The 22,694-nt window shown below is 40.9% G+C and overlaps 1 protein-coding gene across 5 annotated transcripts in view; it reads left to right on the top strand.

Annotated features, from left to right (window-relative positions):
• The first annotated feature begins 5,154 nt into the window (after window positions 1-5,154).
• PLCE1 (phospholipase C epsilon 1) overlaps window positions 5,155-22,694 on the top strand; it is a 291,084-nt gene continuing 273,544 nt past the window's right edge. For all 5 annotated transcript variants that reach the window (XM_073353850.1, XM_073353848.1, XM_073353849.1 and 2 more), the window contains exon 1: window positions 5,155-6,373. In XM_073353850.1, coding sequence (XP_073209951.1) covers window positions 5,168-6,373 — 1,206 coding nt within the window. In that variant the 5' untranslated portion in view covers window positions 5,155-5,167. The remainder of the gene's footprint in view (window positions 6,374-22,694) is intronic.

Here is a 22,694-nt window from a genome sequence, read left to right as displayed (position 1 = left end):
TGGTGGAAGTCACTGGGTCGGCAACTTGCATTAGAGTTGTTTAAAACACCTTTTGATAACAGTAACCTCTGTGGCATGTGGAGAGAGAATATTTATTTTTATAAATTTCAGTTTAGTCAATTAGCTCAATTGAATGACTAGTTCATTCAGAGTTAAGAAAAAGATTAGGAGTTGAAAAAGGAAAGCTTGTTGTCCTCTTGTGATCTATGAATAAAAACTAGGTATGAGAAAATGAGACCTACTAATTCTAAAATCTGGAAGGACATGGTGACCAGAAACAATCAGTCTGATTCACTAACTACAAGTCTTCCTTTGTTTAGTAAATCAGTTAGTTTTAAAAGCAAAACGTTTTGATAAACTTTGTTTTTTTCTTATGTATCTAGCACATTTAAGGTTTTCATTTTTAAAAAAGTTTTGTGTATAATTCCCTGTTTTCTAAGATAAAAAATGTAAACATTAAGAATCTGAATAAATATAACATAAGCTGTATAATAGCTGAAATAGATGTGTATAGCTATACACATCCTCCTACTTAGCAAAAACAAGTTCCAAATTTAGTGTAAAGGCCTATATTTAGTTGCAAATCAACACGTTTTAGTGGTTACCAACGAATGAGGTTCAACCTTTCTTTTGGTAAATAAGTAAATACCAAGGTAAAACCAGATTAAAACTGATTTTAAATCAGTTTCCCCCTTGCTGAATTAAATCATAATTAAAATGGTGTGGTTTAAATCAATCCACCTTGAGGGCAGAGGTGTGGGGTGTAACATTATTGCTGAGGCACCCTCCCCCCCGCCCCCCAGCAGAATTTTGGGCATTGAAGTGTGCTTTTTCTGATCCATTCATTCCCCAACTGGCTAAAATTTAGGGAGGTGATCGAAGTAGAAGTAACTAGTTTTATTTAAAATATTTCATTTGGGGAAGATTCTCTAATGATGATAAAATTGGTCAAGTGTGTAAGGAGATTTTCAGAATTAAATGAGCACATAGCTTGCTTTTATTAAAATGCTGTAACTGCACGTGGTAATTTTAAAAAGTAATTAGTTTTATTAGTTAGGTTGATGAGAAACAGCTGTTGATTTTAGAATGCTTTTTTTTTTTTTTTTAAAGAATTCAGGGGTTCTAACAATCAATCTTTTCCTTGCTAAATAACAGGGCTTCTAGTCTGTTGCCTTGGACACTAGATCATAATTCCTTTTTTTTATTTAAATGCCTTACCCTCTGGACTGGCCTCTCTCGATTCTACTTCTATCTCTCTGGCCATTCCTTAAGTGTCTCTTTTGTCTGGTCATCATCCTCTGTTCCACTTGCCATAGCGATTCCACAGGAATCTATCCTTTGGCCCTTTTATTTCCTTTTGTCATTTCTTTAGATCAGTGGTGCCCAGCCTTATTACACAGGAGGGATACATAAACCTAAGCACAACCTTGTGTGGGCCAAAGATTTAAAGTCCCCTATATTGATTTATATTTTAAGTTCCACTTGTTTGGTATGTATTTAGGTTGTTTCTAGGTACAGTATTGTCTTTTTACACACTTGTGTAAATTAAAATCATGTAAACATGATGACAAAACTTTAATGAATCAGCTGTTAGTATATTGCGTTGAAGCACGCTGCCGGCCTTAGGAAATGCCCTGGTGGATCATAGGTTGAGCACCCCTGCTTTAGGTGATCTTATATGCTCCACATGGCTTTAGTTAATATCTCTATGCTGATGAGACTTTAATTTGTTTGCTCCTGAGTTTTTTTCATCCATTCAGTTCCATATCTCAGCCTGTCATTCTGATATCTACTGGATTGCCGCTCAAATTCAGCATTGTCAAAAGTTAACTACTTATTTTTCCTAACAAACCCTCCCAATTCTTTCTCATTGTTGACAAAAACCACCAACCTCCCTGGAGCTTAGACTTGTTGTTAATTATTTGTATTACTATAATACCTAGGAGTCCAACTTATGGATTTAAAGGTGTTAGTTTTGTGGATGTTTATGTGGAGTTCCTTCCAAACATGAGGGCCAGCATGGAAGAAAAGAAGTAAAGAGCTTGTTTGAAAATGTAATAATGGGGATAGAGTGTGGCTTCATGGGGTGATCACAATGAGAGTTGACATCGCAGTGGTGAATGGGAGATGATAGATAAGATAGTAATAAGTTGGGAGGGGTTTAAAGTGAAGACCAGTAGCTTATGTTTGGCATGATAGAGAAGGGGGATGCAAAGAGAGTGGAGATGTGGTCAGAGACTGACTAGGAAAATGGTCTTTGCAGCAACATTCTGAATTGATATGAGTGTGCAAGTTTGCATTTGTCAAACCCAGAGAGAAAGATATTACAGTAGTAGGTGTTTTAGCTGTATTGTGGCTGAATAGGAAAGGTCATATTTTTAGACATGTTTTGTGGAAGCAAGGGGGTTTGAGTTCATTCAGAACAGAGAGCATGTGCTTGTCTAGCTAAGCATGGGAAGGCTGTAATTTGTATGATATATGTCGCACCAAGGAGAAAGTGTTTAACCTGTGCTAGAGATCCTTACTTGGGTTTACTCCTGGCATTGCCTCACCAAGATAAGTATTTTATTGCTTAATATAGTACTTGTTCCAAGTGTTTAACTCTTGCCCTCCCTCCAGGAGAAAGGGTTGGGACTTGGGCAGAGGCAAGTGGCTGGTGACCTGGGATCCCCTTCCTCAGCTCAGGGAACTCCCCACCTCACACATTTTCTTTCAGTCCCTACTGCAAAAACTCTCATCCAGGCTCTCATGATTTCCCCTTTTGACTACCTCCTCTTTGATACCCACATTAACCCTTCCAATCTGTACAAAATGTACATACTAAGATGCTTGTTGTTCTGACTGTGACGGGTTGGACCCCCCTCTCCTGTCCGGGATGACACCTGATGTACTGGGGTTTAACTGAGCCCCTTTTCAACCAGCCTGGGTTCCCTCTCGCTGCTTTGCTGAATTAGGCTCTCTGGCCTCTTGCAGCACACACACACAGAGGTAGGGCCTAACCCCGCTGCAGACAGACTAAAGTCAGTTCTGTGTGAGAAGGCTACCCCAGCACTCACGTGCCCCCACCCCTTTTGGGGGACAAACTCAAAGTAATACTGTCTTGCACTATGTAGAAATATCTGTACAGCACAAACTCTTAAAATTTGCCCTCTTCCTCAGTGTGAAGAGAGATGCACGACTTCTTGCCCCTCTGTTAGAAATTGCATAAACTGGGTTTAATAATGAACAAAATCTGCCTTTTATAGTTCATAAAATTTAAGTGGTTTAAGAGATAACGAACAGAGCAAAGCAGATTACTAAGCAAATGAAACAAAACATGTAAACTAAGCTTGACACACTAGATAGGTAGAATACAAATTAGCAAATTCTCACCCTGAGTGACAAACAGGCTGGCAGATTCTTAAGGCACACGTTGCCTTGACTTTCCCAGGTTTTCATACACAGGCTAAAGATCTTAGCCTGGGACTGTCACTTCTAACAGTTCAGTCTTTGTTCCTCAGGTGTTTTCAGATGTGTTGTTGTAGGGATAGTGAGGACTCCCACATATTATCATTGTCCCTCTTTTTTTATTTCCTCTCTCCCCCCACACCCCTTCCTGGAAAGCTTTTTTGCTGTGACTTGGGTCAAACAAACAGCTCTACACAATGGGAACTATCTCTGACCTTTAATGATGATCATAACATTTAATGATACCTTACGTGAGTCATCTTGCATAAAGTACATCTCAGTTATGTCATGTCCATATCATAAGCATATTTACATAATGAATATGAAGCGCAATGTCACACTGACCATGTCATGTTCCGTTAGATTTCTTCTCTGGCTTTTCCTCCTTCATACCAAGTTCAATCCTCTGTCCTTGCTATCAAGTCCCTGCACAATTGTCTTTTTACTTTTATCTCCCATCTCCTTTGCTGTACCAGTGGTAGCAGCCTTGACACAAGACACTTGACTAGAAGAAATGCGTTCCCTCATAGTGGCAAGGTTTAAGGGCAATTAAGTATAATCATGTAATCTTTAAAAAACCTCTGTTAAGGCATAAGCAATCATTATCTTGACCACTTTACTTGTGTGTTGTAACTTTTTCCCCTACTGTGTGTGTCTATCTCTTTAATTTTGATTAAAAGAATCAATTATTTTTCAAAGGACATCAATAATTAATTTTTTCTGAAAATATTTTACCAACTTTAGTGATAAGTAGCCCCTAAAATAACTCTGAAAGAGATCATAGAAAACCAAGTATTTTCACTTTGTTCATATTATGTATGTTCAATTTCACAGTTTCACCCCATACAGTAACATTTTCCTGTTTGTGTTTTCATGCAATAATGTAGAGAAAAACCTTTTTTAAAATAAGAAAATTTGATTGCAAAACCTTAAATATTGATGGAGGGAGTCTAAGGGGATGCCTATACAACAAAAAGGCCTGTGGCAGTGAGTCTTAGGGCCTGGTCAACTGGTTTGGGCTTGCAGGGCTTGTGCTACGGGCCTGGAGCCCAAGCCCAGACATCCACACCGCTGTGTTTAGCCCTGTAGCATGAGCTCTGCAAGCCCAAGTTAGTTGACCCAGGCTCTGAGACTTGCTGCTGCTCCTTGTGTAGATGTTCCCTAAGACAGATATACTTCCTGAAACTGTTTTCAACTTTTTTTTTCAATTAATTAGATATCAAGTTGACTGTGTCCTCTTAACATTCTATGAACAGCTTTTACATACTAACCATTTCTTCTTGTTGTTATGACTGTGCATTTTATACCATGGAATTTAATACATTGTCTTTTTCTTGCAGGAAACTAATTAAAATTGGATGTTGTATGGTGAGATACATCTTTGTGATGGATTATATGTTCAAATATGCTCTTTTTCTACAAACTGTGGAAACAAATAGTACCCTGCGTATGACAGAAATGCTGAAAGTGGAAAGAAAATTGTCAACTGGCAATATCACGTTAAAAAACTGCTTTAAGAAACACTGTAGTTCACATCAGTGATCCACAGCTGGTAAAGCTTTGTAGTTAGTAGTGCATGTGCTTTTAAAAGTAATAAAGGATTCAACATGTTTTTACACAGTGTGTCTGCACTGATAATTTAGCACTGAATTTTCATACACTGAAATCATAGTATGGTTATCAGTGAGGAAAAACAGAACATTATCTAAAAACTGTCAAAATGACCTCTGAGGAAATGGCAGCTTCTGTACTTGTGTCTGTGGCACAGGGTAAAGTGATACCTGCTCAGTCAGCTGGAGCTGAAAATAGTGAAAATGCTGTGGACACCAATGTTATAAAAAGACACATTGCTAATCAAGGAAGGCAGACGACACATACTTTCTCATACTTACACAGACTTAAAGAAGAACATCTTCAGGGCTCGCTGCCCAAAATTTTCTCTTTGGCAAATGGAGAAGGAATGACTGATAATAGGAGTAATGAAAACTTCTTGGAGAAGAACACATGCATCCCTGGTTCAGTGGAGTTTCTTAACATGAATTGCAACACTATAAAGAAAAAATGCAAGAGCAGTGTTCCGCATAACCAGTTACATAAATCATGTGATTCTTTAGCAGAAGAACACACATGCTTGGAAACTGGAATTTCTACTTCACGGGAAAGAACCATGTTTGCTGAAATTCAGTTGAAGAGGGATGAACCTTCAGTAGAGATGAAGTCATTAAGAAACCATTTAGCGGTAAATAAAAGTGGCACAGATGATGCTGATAATGTAGCAGTGTTTCACTTTCACTATGCTAGTGAAAGAAATATATCAAAAGCTTTGTGCACGCTACACAACAGATTCATTTTGGGTGACTGTTTACAGCATGTAAATGTTGGTAATGATCATGCCAGTGATTCAACAGCCTGCACTTGTAAATTAATGGAATTGACAAATAATTGTGACAATAAAAATGGACAACAGTTGTATGATAACTGTGACACTTTAAGGGACAAGTATTTATATGTGGAAAGAGCAGCACGAAAGGTTAGAGTGGCATGCTCAAGTCACAGCTTTTATGGTGGTAATTTTACTGGAAAAATGGCCTCAAAGCCCTTTCTGAGCCATTTTGAAGATTGCAGTGATAACTGCGAAGAAGGGATGGAGGAGGAGTTTTTTAGAAACAAAAAGGAACGTTCCACTTTATTAATCAGACGTTTTTGTAAAAATGATAAGGAGGTTAAAAAATCAGTTTATACTGGAACAAGGGCAATTGTTAGGACTTTACCTTCAGGGCATATTGGAGCTGTTGCTTGGGATTATGTGGAGCAGAGGAGAAACAAGAGTGATATAAAGCATTGTAGGATTATCGCAAAACATCTAACTATTCAAGCCTTAAGTGAGGAATTAAATTCTGATCTTGTGAAATCCATGTGGTATGAGGTAAGCTTTTCATATTTTTTTTCATGTAAACATGTACTGAACTGATGTTTTGATTTAACAAAATTATTACACAATTTATTGGTGAAGCTCTTGAGGAGGGTGTCAAACTACATGATTAAATAACACCGATAACCTTGTAGATAAGATGTAAAACAGCCACAACTACTATGCAAAAACAAGCTTTTATTATGAATAACATTTAAGATGCATTTTATGATTATGTCCACTGGTACCAACTAGTATAGAGAATGGAAGACTTAATTAACATATTGCTATGTTGAACACTCCTTTTTAGAAGGGTTTGTCTCATCCTTAAACTCATTTTGTCTAAAAACTGGCACAAGAGTTTCTAATCAAGGGTAGAATAAAAAAAGAAATCCATCCATTTTTATGGACTTTCTAAAAACGAAGCAGAGACATTGTTGTTTCAATTTTTTTTTTACAATTTTCAGACTAATGCTATAATGTCCCATGGTGTGGATTGATATAGAATGATTGTAGTGAAAACATATGGGTTATATTAGGTATTTAGGTATTTTTAAAAAAGTACCTAAATATTTCATCTAAATTATCATGTTTGAACATTACTTCTGCACATATAAATGACTATCTTTATAATTTGTTATGACAGTTGCATACTGTGTATTGATATATGGTTGTCTTAACTTACATTCTGTTGACTAAATATCGTTCTAAGCCTTCATCCACAATTATTATGAACTCATTAAAAAGTTGTAGAAATGATATGGCGCTTCACAAACAAATAATATTAATTGTGAAGTACTTTTACATTATGCTGTTCAGAGTTCTGCAGTTCCATGGTTATAGAACTGGAAGCAGAAACTACACTTGGTAATGGAATTTATAAAGAGTTTCTTCACAGTATTGCTAACAAAATGCCATTTTAGAATGGAAGATTACAGTGCTTTTCTTTGGCATCAAGTTCAGCCAGCATCTAATGTCAGTGTTTTGTATTTGACTTCACTTTGCCAACCATATGCTGCCGGACATTTAAAATCATTCTACATAATCTTATTACAACTGACTTTTAAATTTAACTCTGATTTTATTAATCGTAGCATTACTCTTCTAATCGTCTCGACACCTGTTTATTTTCATGCCACTAATACGTGTAAATGATGTAGTATTTTGTGACTGGGCAATCATCTCAAGGGTGTAAATAGTGATATCAAATCCATTCTCCATTTTTGCGGTGGTTCCTGATTTTACAGTTTGACTAGTTGGCTGTCATTTTAACATTCCCTTTGAATACCTGTGTTTCGGGGAGAATCTCAGTAAACAATATGACCAAAGAACAGCAAGTGTATCTAGATCATGTGAATGGTTGCTGCATTCCATATGGAGTAGTGGTGGAATCATTGCTACTCCAAAGGATATTGTTGCTATTGTCAGATCACTATATCAAGACTGAGAAAAGGCCATGTGACTGCCTGTTTAAAGAAAGTGTTTTAATTTCATCTTTTTATTTATTAAACTATGTCCATATCCAGAAAAAGTGGAAGAAGTTTTCAAAGGTAACTAACTGGCATTTGTGACTTTGAAAATCTTCTCCAGTGTGTATGAGTAATTCTCCTGTAGTACTCCATATTACATTTTCATATTTATGCTCATTTATTATTCAGTCATATTTTCCTGGTATAATTTACACTTCCTATATATTTTCATTTTACTTTTTCTAAATTATTTAAAGTGTTGAAGAAAAAATAAATTTGAAATATGTTTATAGGGACTTCTGATTTTGTTTCACATATCATTTGGGAGAGGGTGAGCACTCTTTCTTTTGGTCTCTGATTTAAGTACTTAAGCATGTGAGTACTCCATGGGATTTAAGTGCTTTGCAGAATTGGGGTGTGGAGCAAGCTGTTCTAGCTCACTACTGTGTAGAGAAATTGTCTTCAATTTCCTAAAGAACGTATTTAAAGGAAAGCCTGAAATAAAATTCAGTACCTAGGATTTTTTTACCTTGTTTGTCTGTCCAACTTTTTGTCGGATCTCCAAAGTTATTGATTTGTTTACAGTTGAGTTGAGCAATATTCCTGTGTTATGCTTGTATCTTCTTTAATGAATTCTCCTGTTCCTATGTTCATGAAGATCTCTAAAAAGCAAATAAGATAAAGACAGAAATCAGGAAAATGTATAAGTAGAACTTTTTATATAAGCTACTGCTTCTTTTTATGCTTATCTCAAATTATGAGAGAGATGAATAAAATATTTCTCAACGCTTAATTATTTATCCAGTACCTGAATGCTTTGGTCAGTGAAATTGGAACAAATAAAACAAAACAGCTTCTCATATCTCAGAGCTTTTTTGCTAATGTTTCTGATAGTTTTAGAAATAAATAAATATATTTATTTATTTTTATTTATATTTGTTTTTGGAAGGAGAAATTTGAGATTAAAAATAAGTCAAAATTAATTCCTGATATTAGTGACTACAGCTCCACTGACTTGGAATAAAATCTACCTGCACAAGGTCTGAATCTAACTAGCATAGAATACATCACCAAAGTCCCATCTAACTAGCATAGAATACATCAAATCTGGAGTAGTGGATATGGAACCATGAGAGCACAATTTCTGTGACATAGTATTCCCCAGACCTTGGAACGTTGCAGAAGCTTCTCTACTGGACTTATATGGGGTTGCGCCTCCCTCAGTACTTAGCAGTTGGGCCAAAACTAACTAACGTAGAGAGTCGCATGAGGTGAACCGTTTTTCCCACTGCTCTCTGTCTGGATCAAGATGTTTGACTCCATCTTAAGTTGGATTCATGATGGTAGAATCCTTTTCAGTCATCATCATTATAGATCATTCTTTGTCTTCCACGCTGCCTTTTCCCTCCAGATGGAATCCAATCTAAAACATACCTTGTGCTTCTGTCCCAGGGTAGCCTAATTACCTGACCAGACTGCCATAACTGTGTCTGTATAATTTGAGTCCACAGTCTGCTGACCCATGCGGCACAATACTTCCACATTGGTTACATAATCTCCCTGGTAGATTCCCAAGATTCTTCGTAATGCTGGTGGAATCCATTGAGCTTTCTGTTGTGTACATCCATTATCTGCTATGTTTCTGAGGCATACAGCAGTGCTGGGAGAACAATCTCATATTACTGTATATATGTATCTTCTTCTTCCAGATGTTTGACAAATGAGAAAATGATCCTATGGCTTCACTGATTGCTTCTTTAGTGAGTTGGCCATGAGCAGATCATAGAATCATAGACCTTAAGGTCAGAAGGGACCATTATGATCATCTAGTCTGACCTCTTTCACAACGCAGGCCATGGAATCTCACCCACCAACTCCTGTAACAAACCCCCAACTTATGTCTGAGCTATCGAAGTCCTCAAATCGTGGTTTAAAGACTTCAAGATGCAGAGAATCCTCCAGCAAGTGACCCATCCCCCACGCTGCAGAGGAAGGCGAAAAACCCCCAGGGCCTCTGCCGATCTGCCCTGGAGGAAAATTCCCTCCTGACCCCAAATATGACTGTCCGCTAAACCCTGAGCATTTGGGCAAGACTCGCCAGCCAGACACCCAGGAAAGAATTCTCTGTAGTAATTCAGATCCCACCCCATCTAACATCCCATCACAGGCCATTGGGCCTATTTACTATGAATAGTCAAAGACCAATTAATTGCCAAAATTAGGCTATCCCATCATATTGTCTCCTCCATTAACTTATCAAGCTTAGTCTTGAAGCCAGATATGTCTTTTGCCCCCACTGCTCCCTTTGGAAGGCTGTTCCAGAACTTCACTCCTCTGATGGTTAGATACCTTTGTCTATTTTCAAGTCTAAACTTCCTGGTGGCCAGTTTATATCCATTTGTTCTTGTGTCCACGTTGGTACTGAGCTTAAATAATTCTTCTCCCTCCATGGTATTTATCCCTCTGATATATGATAGCAATCATATCTCCTCTCAGCCTTCTTTTAGTTAGGCTAAACAAGCCAAGCTCATTGAGTCTCCTTTCATAAAACAGGTTTTCCATTCCTTGGATCATCTTAGTAGCCCTTCTCTGTACCTGTTCCAATTTGAATTAATCCTTCTTAAATGTGGGAGACCAGAACTGCACACAGTATTCCAGATGAGGTCTCACCAGTGCCTTGTATAATGGTACTGACACGTCCTTATCTCTACTGGAAATACCTCGCCTGATGCATCCCAAGACCACATTAGCTTTTTTCACGGCCATATCACATTGGTGGCTCAGTCATCCTGTGATCAACCAATACTCCGAGGTCCTTCTCCTCCTCTGTTACTTCCAAGTAATGTGTCCCCAGTTTATAACAGAAATTCTTGTTGCTAATCCCTAAATGTACATCCAAGGTAGAGGAAGTCCTGAACTCCTCTGTACTCTTCTTCATCAATTACATATGTGCCTGTGTTGACAGCATTCTCTCCTGCCTCCATAGTCTTGGTCTTCTGTGTACTGACACACAATCCCTCTTTAGTTACTTCTGCTTTTATGCTCATAAAGGATCTTTTATTTTTTTAATTTTGTCCAAGTTGGTATCCAGTATGACCATATCATCTGCAAAATCTAAGTCTCACAGCTTATTGCTTGCCCAAACAATACCATCGTCGTTGGCAGCAGCTCTCGCTCTAGTCATCAGTCTGTGACAGTGCAGAAGAGAAGTGGGGAAATTATGCAATAACAATTTGAAAACACTCCATGTCTACGCTTTCTGTCCAGATGCAACCTGCAGACTAATCATACAAGGCTTTTATCGAATTCACATCTTTGCTGGAATTCCAGAGTGCCTCAGGATCTTCCAGCAGGCTTTTGTAGACACTATATTCAACACTTCTATGAAAATCAAGGAAGTTAAAAACCATCTTCTGCTGGTATTCTAGGCCTTTCTCAAGTCATGTCAAGGTGAAAATCTGGTCTGAACACAACCTACTGGATTGACATCCAGTCTGATCTTCCCTGAGTATTTAATCAACAGCAGTTTTCACCATATTTAAAATGATAATGCAAAACGCTTCACCAGGTATAGATAGTGTTCTCTCTCCAGTTATCACAAATAAGCTGCCCCCCCCTTGGGAAGCTTGCAGATAACACCTCTTGTCTGATCTTTAGGACAGGTTTAGGGTTCCTAAACTATTCTATACAACCTGCAGGTGCAGTTAATCATCACTTCCTCTCCATCTTTTAATGTTATAATAGTCTGGTGTTTTCCCTTTCTCTTCAGTTGGTTTATGACACTAGTTACTTCCTCAAAGGCAATTACTTTTAGTGATATAAGTTGTCTGCTATTTCTTTACATATCTGTGTGTGTTAGTGTTCTGGCTGATTCAGGGTAGCTGTAAATGTTCCATCTAATGGGCTCTCTACCTTTCCTCTGTGGTTAAAATTATACCATCTCAAGTCTTCACAGGGCCACAACAGTTTGAGAATTATGTCAGTTTTACAGATACTACTAAAACCTTTTTAGAATCTCTGCTTTTGTATGCCACCTCAGCTTCTCTTGCTTTATTTTCCATACATTCTCTCATCTCGTCTGGCTGATCTTTTTAACTTTCTTGTCTTTTGTCCACATATTTTTGTTGCGGAATACCTCTTTTACTGCAGTTTCCTTTAATACTGGTCTTCAACAAGCCTCCGTACATTTGGTTGGAGCCATTATTTTTTCTTCGCATCCACACTTGCTTCTTTGAGAGACTACCATTGTTTGGTTACATCATCCATCACTGTCTTTAACTTTTCAAATCACTATCTAAGTTGCAGTTTTAAATGTTCCTTCACTTCTGGATATACTAACTTTCTAATATCATAGATGCCCTTTGCCTTGCACGGCCTTACCTGTTTTAGTTTTATTTTCCTAATGACAAGATGATGGTCACTTCCAACATCAGCACTCATATACGCTTTAGTGTTCAACAGTGTTCTTCTCCAGCTTCTACTAATGGTAACACACTCAAGCTGTTTCTGGGTGAAGCCATCATTAGATCTCCATATTATTTTACCTTTCCTTGCTTGGAAATAATGTACCCACAATGCAAAGATTGCATGGACCACAGAATTTAACTAAATGTTCTCCATTGTAAATCTGCCCTGGCATGCCATGTCTGCCCATAATGTGTTCATATTCAGTATTATCATCACCAGCCTGTGTTATCCTCATCGGGATATTTAAAAGCAATGTCATCTTTATTGGTCTGACTAAGGACATGCTGCAGTTTTTCATGGAAGCAGTTTTTGACCTGTTCATCGCTGTCACTTATTGGCATATAACACTGAACAGCTGTGACTTTTTTGCATGGTTCATCACAAAGCAAGCAGTCAATATTCTTGAGTTTACAGGTTCCCATTCCTTCAGTATTTTAGCTTCCTTGCTGAATAATATATCTAAGACTTCCCAGTGTTTTTTATCATCCTGTCTTCCAGAATATAAAACATTCATGCCTTTGATGATGATGATTTGCCTTGTCTAGTCCACCTCATCTCATTTAGTCTAAGTATATTCGGGCAAATATTTTCATTTCTCTGATAACTTGAGTCTTACCTGTGCTCCAAAGTGATCTAATATTCCAATATCCAATTCTTGTGTTAACCTTAGCTGTGAAGATGCCTTGTTTCACTTTCAGAAATTCCTTGCAGCTTTGATTCTTCATCATCATAGTGTTGGTTGCTTGGCCAGTACTGTCTTATGTCCAGCAGATTGTGGTTCCCACAGTTGATTTGTAATAGCAAATTTGTGACACTCCTCTTGTCTCTGGGCTGATTCCATAATAACAGAAAACATTTTTGCATGGTCAGGTTGTTAGCCTGACTCTCAACCCGCTAACAGAAAGACTGGTGGACTGCCTTTAGTCTGGCTTCTACCCTTCAACCCATGTGGCTTTGGAAACTGTACAGGGAGTTTTGCTTTAAGCAGCATTTAACATTATCTGGAAACTTCATACTGTGCAGCTATGGAAGGTCTCTGCTACTGGCAGCAGAATTCCTGCCTCTGGTTGGTACCCAAAGCCCCTCTCTTGAGGGGAATATTGAAGGAAAACTCCACAGCAATGATCTCATGGAGTTTCTCTACCTCTACTGCAGGTGTCTTTTTATAGGAGGGTACAATTGGGCCCCAAATTTGGTATTTTATTGTGAAGAGATTTTAAAAAGAGCTATAACTCTGAAGTCTCACTTTCCCCACACCTTAAAATAATAGTTTATTTTACAAACCAATATATTCCTTAGAAGAAAAATAACTTAATTTTTTTTTGTTCTGAAGATTCTATCCATCTGACTTCATAAAAATATCTGAGAATTCCTTGTAGTTAAGGATAGAGTGATTTTTACCAATTTAGAAATCAGAGATCAGTCTTCTCTACTAAAACTGCTCACCTGTTGGAGGTTAGTACTTTACTTTTCCATTTAAAAATATGTAAAATTATCTCACTGTACCATACAGTGTCGCTCTGTGGTAAGGTTCACTAACGTGATGTCCCCAGTCATAAATAGTGAAAGTATGCAGATGCCTATACTTGTGTAGGACTTGGTAGATGGGCCACATTCCAATGAAGGAATGAGTCTGAACCACATATTTACATAACTTGACATCCACTCACTAGATTTGTGTATCTTTTCACTTAACAAACATTAGCTGAGATCAGATCAGATTGTCACTTGCTCAATTTAGGAATGGATGTATTTTAGGTTTCTTGTAGGCAGTTCTACCTTCAATTATTAGAGTCTATCTGCTTTTACATGCACACTGCTTTCCCTGACCTTTTCACCACCGCCACAATCAGTGCATATTGTGCAAGATGTTGAACATTTTGGTTGTACAGATTTAATTTTAATTTATGGTCCCATATCTACAAATTCAAGAAAAGGATCAGCAGTACATAAAATTGTCATACAAAAGTACAGACAAAATAAGAAATTATAAAAAAATTTTAAAAAATAAGAAATTTTTTTAAATACAGACAAAATAAGAAAAAATAAAACGCTCAGTAAAATTGCCAGAATAATTATTGCAAAATAAGTAGCTTGTTCGCCATAGAACGGAAGACCAGACAAAACAGTGACCTAAATCTGCAAATGTCACTGTTTCCCGACCTGTCACCTTCCACATGATGGTTTCTGTATTTCCTTTACTATCCTATTCTGTAATTGACCTATTGCGCATAGTATTCATCAAGAATTCCTAGTATCTTTTTAATAAAAATGTAGTGAAAAGTTGTTCTGTAATATTACTCCTGTTAGTTTTTTGATTATAGTGTCTTAATAATGTTTTCATATACCTGCGAATGAATTGTGTAGTAGCCAAGTATTAATACATTTACTGAGTTTAAAAAAAAAATCAACTTAGAGAAATGGTAGCCAGTAAATGAATGTGACTTTTTTTTCATACTTTTTTCTCCTTGGTTCACTCTTATGCATGTTTTGTTGGAACAACTGAGTGAACGTTAGTACAGTCTTTTAAAAAAAAAGAAAATCAGAGCACTTATCCACACCAGAGAGATTGCCTTGTCACAGTAGAATAGCTGTACCATTCAGCATAGTGCTGTCCGTGGTCTAAGTAGAACATGTGGGTATCGTTGATAAGTATCTCTTTGCATGATTGTTTCAGCGTTGGTTTGGAAAAGGCACGATATTGTTGTCTTGTTAAAAAATTTCCTGTTTGCTTGGACTACTGAAGTGTTAAGGGATGTAAGAAGGTGGAATTGAGGCTTCAGATGTATAGATAATACAGAAATTATTAGCGTCCTTGTATAGTGTATGGCCGCTCTTTATATATATTTCATATACAGGTCTCCTTGTCCATATAAATACCTTCATATAAATAGGGGATATCAATGTTCAGTCACTACTTACGTTTAGTTCTTCCTTTTTATTTAGTGTATAATCTCTGTAGTGATCAGTAAAATGAAAAGAGGCTCCATTCAGTCCTAGTCTATTTATCACAACATCTTGAATATGAAATATGAAGTCCTGTTGTTCTAGACCATTGGTTTTCAGACTGTGGTCACAACTCCAGTACTGGGTCGCGGAATGTAAGGCACTGGGTTGCAGCCGCTCTGGTCAGCATCACCGACCGGGACATTAAAAGTCCTGTCGGCGGTGCTGCCTGGCCAAGGCAGGCTAGTTCCTACCTGTTCTGACCCCACACTGAGCCTTGGAAGCGGCCAGCAGTGCGTCCGGCTCCTAGGCGTGGGGGCCATGGGTCCCACCCAATGGGAGCTGGGGGGGCAGTGCCTCCAGGCAAGAGCCGCACAGAGCTGCTTGTGCACCTCCGCCTAGGAGCCAGACCTGCTGCTGACTGCTTCCGGGGTGCAGCACGGTCTGCAGTGCCAGGACAGACAGGAAGCCTGCCTTAGCACCCCCACTGCACCGCTGACTGGGAGCTGCCCGAGGTAAACCCATGCTCCAATCCCTGGCCCCAGTCCTGAGCCTGAACCCCCAGCCCAGAGCCCTGAACCCCTCATTCCTGGCCCCACCTTGCAGCCCTCACCCCTGTACCCCAACCCTCTGCCCCAGCCATGAGTCCCTCCCAGACCCTAAACCCCTCATCCCCAGCTCTGTTGGATCATGCGCAGCAACGGAGGAAAAGCTAGTGAAAACAGGATGCAAAAATGGTCATTGTAATACCATCTTGAATGTAAAGGTCTTGAACCTAACTTTGAAGATCGCTAGAGAGGGACATTGATCCAGTATTGCCAACCCCACGTGTTCAAAAATCCTGAGTCAGGCCCCAGAAATCTTTAAATTGGTTTAAAGATAATGAGACTTAAAAGTAATCTCATGGTTTTTTTTTAATTTTACTTTTACTTTTTAAAAAAACCTTCAAGATACAATCTGTTCAAGTCTTTGAGCTTTTCTTCACAGCCATGAGGGCTAGAATTTTTTTAAATGAAGGCTGAGATTCTCACATATCACATGACTCCAGGACTTGGGGCTTTAAGAAATACATCAGATATTTGTGAGAGTTGGCAACATTGCCTGTGGTTATGCTTAGGAAGGGAGTTCTAAAGTTTTCTTGAATTAAGAAAACACTATCCCTGGCTTTTTCTTGAATTAAGAAAACACTATCCTTGGCTTGATTCAAGAATAGCACTGTGATTGGTGCTTAATTCCCATCACCTGTAAGGGAAGGGAGATGAGCTCTGCACCTAGGAATGATTAACTGATTGATTGTCTCCTGGCCAGAGAAGGAGGAGCTAGGTGGTATAAGGAGCAGAGAGAGCTCCCTTGGAAATGGAAGACCCAGGAAAGAGAAGGTAGGTGGAAGAGTTCCCCTCCAGGGTAGAGGCTTGGAGGAAAGGCTAGTTGTTATGATTGGTTGCTCCTATAGCTTTGATTTCTAGTAAGTGTTAGCTTCTCTGGTGGGACTCTAGAGTGGAGAGAGTCCCAAGCTAGGGTCTCTAAGGACGAGGGAATGATCTATAAGAACATGAGGGGTAGAAGTTGAGTGATACTTGGAGTCCTAGCAGAGAAAAGCCCTGGGGTCAGTAATGGGATGGAGGGGAGGAGCCAAAGTTGAGCCCAGGAGGGGCAGAGAACCTTTTGTCTGTCAAGCCCATGATTGGTGAAGGACCTTTTTTTGTTTAGAGCTGAACCCAGAAGGTATCAAATTATTGTGTGACTTGGCCGGAGGGCTGAGCGATAGGGACTCTATTGGGCAATCTGGAAAAGGGACCATCTGAAACTGACCATCACAGGTAGGGTTGCCAGGTGTCTAGTTTTTCAACTGGAACGCTCGGTCGAAAAGGGACCCTGGCAGCCCCAGTCGGCACTGCTGATCGAGCTGTTAAAAGTCTGGTTAGCAGTGCAGTGGGGGCCCGGGGCTAAGGCAGGCTCCCTGCCTGTCCTAGCTCCGTGTGACTCCTGGAAGCAGCTGCCAGGTCCCTGCAGCCCCTAGATGCATGGGCGGTCAGGAAGGCTCTGTGCACTGCCCCATACCTGAGGGCTGGTTCCACAGCTCCCATTGGTCAGGAACCACGACCAATGGGAGCTGCGGGGGCGGTGCCTGCAGGCACAAGGGTAGTGTGCACAGCCTCCCTGGCTGCTCATGGGTCTAGGGGCTGCAGGACCTGGCAGCCGCTTCCTGGGTAAGTGCCGCTGGGACCCCGCACTCCAACCCCCCTGCTCCAGCCCAGAGTCTCCTCCTGGAGCCCGGACCCAAACTCCCTCCCGGAGCCCTCTCCCGCACCCTGAACCCCTCATCCCCACCCCAGAGCCTGCACCGCCATCCAGAGCCCCCAACCCTCTGCCCTAGCCCAGTGAAAGTGAGTGAGGGTGGGGGAGAGCAAGCGGGAGTGTGTGTGTATGGGGGGGGGGACCAGGATGGAGCAAGCGGGGGTGGGGCCTCAGATAAGGGGCAGGGCAGAGAGAGGGCCTCGGGGAAGGGTTTTGTGCAATTAGAAAGTTGGCAACCCTAATCACAGCCCTGGAAGTGCAAGAGGCAAAGTCTCCTGCAACAGTGCATCCAGAGAGGAAGGGGGCACCCTAGTGGTAAGGACATGCATTTACAAGCACCAAAGATAAATGTTTGCATGGCTATTACAATAACCCCATTAAAATGACAGGTTTCAGAGTAGCAGCCGTGTTAGTCTGTATTCGCAAAAAGAAAAGGAGTACTTGTGGCACCGGTCTCTAAGGTGCCACAAGTACTCCCATTAAAATGAGTATTAATAAAAAGAAAAGGAGTACTTGTGGCACCTTAGAGACTAACAAATTTATTTGAGTATAAGCTTCCATGAGCTACAGCTCACTTCATCGGTCTCTGGACTGCACTGAAGCTTCTGTGCCCCGATATGTTAAGTAAGTGGCATTGAAGTTTGCCTCTAACTCCTCCTCTTTATGAGGCATTGCTTCTGCAGAATTGCTGAAAGCATGAAGCACAGGTCAGAGCCAATAGCTGTGTGTGCGCCGCTGCCAAAACCTTTAAGTTTGAGCTGCTCCATGTTGAAGCCCCTGGAGAAACCTCTCAACATTTGGAGATCTCCATGTTCAGGTTCCTTTGCTTGTTCAGTTCTTGTTCACCTAGCAAATTCAGCTGTAACACAGGAAATGCTGATTTGTCCCCAAACCTGCTTATAAACAGGATTCTAGTAGATTCCATAGATTAGACTGTATGAGTGTTTCATAACCAGATCAATGATTTGGTGTAACAAAGGTTTAAAAAAATTATACATTCCTTAGGATTATGTAGTTAAAATATTTTGGATGTTAGAAGTAAAACTGAATAATATGAGGAACTCTTGCTTCCTATGTAATTCAGGAAGTGACTAGAGGACCTAGTAGTTGACGGTAGTGCCAGTTAATGATCTGTTATCTGTGTTTGTCATATTGACATAATGCTACCTCAGATAGTCAAAGTATTGTGAGATGAGAATTTTTTCCCCTGTGTTGTGCTGGGAACATGAGATACACAGAGTGTGCTCTCAGATGATGATTTCAAAGAAGCACAATTACAAATGAGGTTTGGTCAAATTTTCAGGTGTTTGCTAATTTTGGATGCTGCTCTTGAAACATCAAGAGTAATTTTTCAGAGGTGCTTAGCATCTACAGATCTAGTCAAGCTTCATATAAGCTGCAAGTGTACTACCACCTCTGACAATCAGAATCTGTGTATTTAGAATTAGGCACCCAGAAATTGGGACAACAAAAATAAGTGGGCATTCTTAAGGGGGAAAAATAAATAAAATGTGGACTAAATGATTTGTCCAAGTAAAGAGAGCATGTTAATCTCAGCCATGGGATTGGAATCTAGGTCTCCTGATGTTCAGTTCCACTCTCTAAACACTGGGCAACTCAGCATTCTATAAATAGTATATATTTGTATGTTTATTATTAAAGGAAGATTAAGAAGTGTTTGTGCTCAGATAATATGGAAATGCCCTTTTGGTTAGTTTAATCAGGTTTAAGCTCCCCCAATAACCTGGTTAAACTCAACAGTTTTCTTTTTAATGATGAATTAGATTATTCTATTTTATAGCATTGTGATGGATATAGTGTTTCCCACTCCTGCTACATGCAGGAAGATTTAATAATGCGCATGCACAATTTTCTAAAAAGGTAGATAAAATTGAATATGAACTATAATTTATAAAAACAAATTTAATTGACCCTAGTTTGCTAAGACTATATAAAAGCATTTTCTTGGTGTCAGTCTTTTCACTATGATGGCTAATGCTATTTAGGAGAAGAAAAACAAAGGTTAATAGAGTGGTAACATAGTCATCCACCAATAGGAGTGATGGAGAAAATCATTCTGCCAAACTCTAACTTCTCAGGGTCTGAAACAGTAGCTGTGTAATAAATTTACTATTATCTTGTTACAGGTGCTCTCTTGTCAATTTGCTGACTCATTTGGCTGGCAGGAGGAACCAAAGCCTGAAGGCCCTGTTTTGTACAGGAAAATTTCAGGTTATAGGGGCACAAGAACAAATTTTACTCAAATTAAGTAGTGGCAAAGTCCAAAAGAAATGAACAATTAGAGCTCATGGTTCAGAATCTATACTTCCTTATTGCATAACCACCAAACATAGGGGTTTACACGATGGAAATTGCAACTGACCCTTTGTTAAAGTTAAGTGGTTATCCCAATGGCAATAAATTTGTGTTCTTCTAGTGCTTGCTCATATGAATGTTAGGTGTGCGTACGCTGCATGTACCGCTGCTGGAGATTTTTCCCTGAGTGGTATCTGTAGGGCTGGCTCTGGCACCCTCTGGAGTGATGCACTCACGCGCTGGAATATGAGGCGCTGCCGGCTCTGCGCCTTCTCAGTTCCTTCTTACCTCCCGTGAAGGTTGCAGGAACAGTGCTCTTGCTTCGGCAAGCCTCTAGTGGTTTCTCCTGATTTCCATTGTAAATAGTAGTATAGTTTTTACGGGATGTTGTTCCTAAGACAGGGCATGCCCTGGTCTCTGGGCTTCAAACCACGTTCAGTGTGTGCTAAACCCATGCCGGTCAGCAACCCTCACTGTAGCTGCCTGAAGTGTCTGGGGCAAGTCCACATTTGTGATAAGTGCAGGATTTGCAAGAGCTTCCGCTCGTGAATCCAAAAGTACAGAGATTGGACTCAAAGCCCTCCTGATGAAATCTGTGCTGAGACTGGCTTCCTAGTCAAGTTGATCAGACTCTTCACTGAGCATGTCTGCCTCTGTGCGCAGTGCTCCTGTGGCACCGTTCTGTCCTCTGCACTGTTCAACATCCCCAGTGCTGAGGAAGAGACAAAAGAAGCGCACCGAGAGAGGGCACTCCCAGTGCTTGCAGGAAATACAAAAGATTTAGGAAGTGAGTCGTGACCCGCACCCACGGGAAGAAGCAGGCCTTTTGGAGGCACGCTCAGGGACAGATTACCAATCTCCGTCCTGGATCAGCAACTTCCTCTTGTGTTTCTGGACCACCTTTTGCCATACCTACCTGCTTGGGCAGCTATTACATTGGACCACTGGGTACTGAGTACTATTGCAGTGGGGTACCACCTCCAATTTGTTTCTATCCCTCTCCCAGACCGCCCCCCCATTCCTCTTCAGGGACCCTTCTCATGAGCAACTTCTTGTCCAGGAGGTTCAGGCCCTCCTGGGGGTAGGAGCAGTGGAGGCAGTTCCTTCAGAACTGAGAGGGAAAGGATTTTGCTCCTGATACTTCTTGATCCGAAAGGAAAAATGGGGGGGTCTATGGCCTATCCTAGACATACATCACCTCAACAAGGATATCAAGAAGCTGAGGTTCTGCATGGTCTCTTTGGCCTCCATTGTCTCGTCGCTAGATCCAGAAGACTGGTACACTTCCTTCAACTTGAAGGACGTGTATTTCCATGTCCATTTTTTGGGGACACAGGAAGTTCCTCAAGTTCATGGTGGGTCACGAACACTGCCAGTTTACATTGCTCCCCTTCGGACTCTTGGTAGCCCCAAGAATCTTCATGATGTGTATGGCAGTGGTGGCATCTTCCTTAGGCCCAGAAGAGTATAAATTTATCTGTACCTCGACGACTGGCTGATAAAAGGCTGTTCAGTGGTAATGGCCACCTGCAGATCTCCGGGCCTTCTCATAAATGAGAGAGTCGACGGTGATCCCAGTACAGATGATAGAATTTATAGGAGCAGTGCTTGACGCCTCCAAGCCCAGGCATTCCTCCCAGAGGCCAGATTCAAAGCCATCATGGTCTTGGTCTCTCAGCTGTTAGCTCGTCTGCTGACAACTGCCCAGTATGTCTGCAGTTTCTGGGCCACATGGCGGCGTGCACTTACATAGTTTGACACACATGGCTGTACCTCCAACAGCTCCAGATGTGCACTGTTCTCTTGGGAGTGTCCTTCAAGACCCCGCAGCCTGTGATGACCCTGGTATCTGACACGTCGGACCTACAGTGGAGAGCTTACCAAGGCAACTTCAGGACTCAGTCTCTGGGTGACAAACAAGCTGTCCCTGCACATAAATGGGAAGGAACTTAAGGCAATCCGCTTGGCATGTGAGGTGTTCCTCCCCCAGCTAATGGGCACAATGGTGCAAGTGTTGAGGGACAATACAGCAGTGATGTTCTGTGTCAACAAGCAGGGAGGTGCCCGCTCAAAGGTCCTTTGTCAGGAAGACCTTGGGCTATGGAACCTCTGCATGAAGCATTCTGTCCACATAGAGGCCAATGCACCTGCAAGGGGAATGGAACGTACTAGCAGATCGCCTCATCAGGTCCTTCTCCTCTCACCGTGAGTCGTCTGTACACCCGGAGGTAATCAGTGCAATCTTCCAGAGGTGGGGACTCCTCAGGTGGATCTGTTCACCACTTCAGAGAACAAGAAGTGTTCCCTCTTTTGCTTAAGACTCTGCCAGGGCAGGGGTGCTCTGTCTCAGTGGTTCTCAAACTTTTGTACTGATGACCGTTTTCACACAGCCTCGGAGTGTGACCTCCCCCTTATAAATTTAAAACACTTTTTTATATATTTACCACCATTATAAATGCTGGAGGCAAAGCAGGGTTTGGGGTGGAGGCTGACAGCTCGCGACCCCACATGTAATAACCTCGCGACCCCCTGGGGGGTCCTGAACCCCAGTTTGAGAACCCCTGCTTCGTCCATGGTCGGACATTCTGCTGTATGCTTTCCCACAAATTCTTCAGATTCACAAGGTGGTTCTGAAAATACAAGTGGACAAGGCAAAGGTCATTCTGATAGCCCTGGCATGGCCTCACAACATTGGTTGGCATGCTCCTAGACCAGGGGTGGGCAAACTACGGCCCGCGGGCCGGATCTGGCCTGTCGGGGCTTTGGATCCGGCCCATGGGATTGCCCCCTGTGGCGCTGCAGGCCCTGTGCCGCTCTCAGAAGTGGCCGGCACCACATTC

The sequence above is a fragment of the Lepidochelys kempii genome, chromosome 7 (genome assembly GCF_965140265.1).
Source record: "Lepidochelys kempii isolate rLepKem1 chromosome 7, rLepKem1.hap2, whole genome shotgun sequence".
Classification (NCBI taxonomy): Eukaryota; Metazoa; Chordata; order Testudines; family Cheloniidae; genus Lepidochelys; species Lepidochelys kempii.
This window is presented reverse-complemented; position numbering and strand designations above follow the sequence as displayed.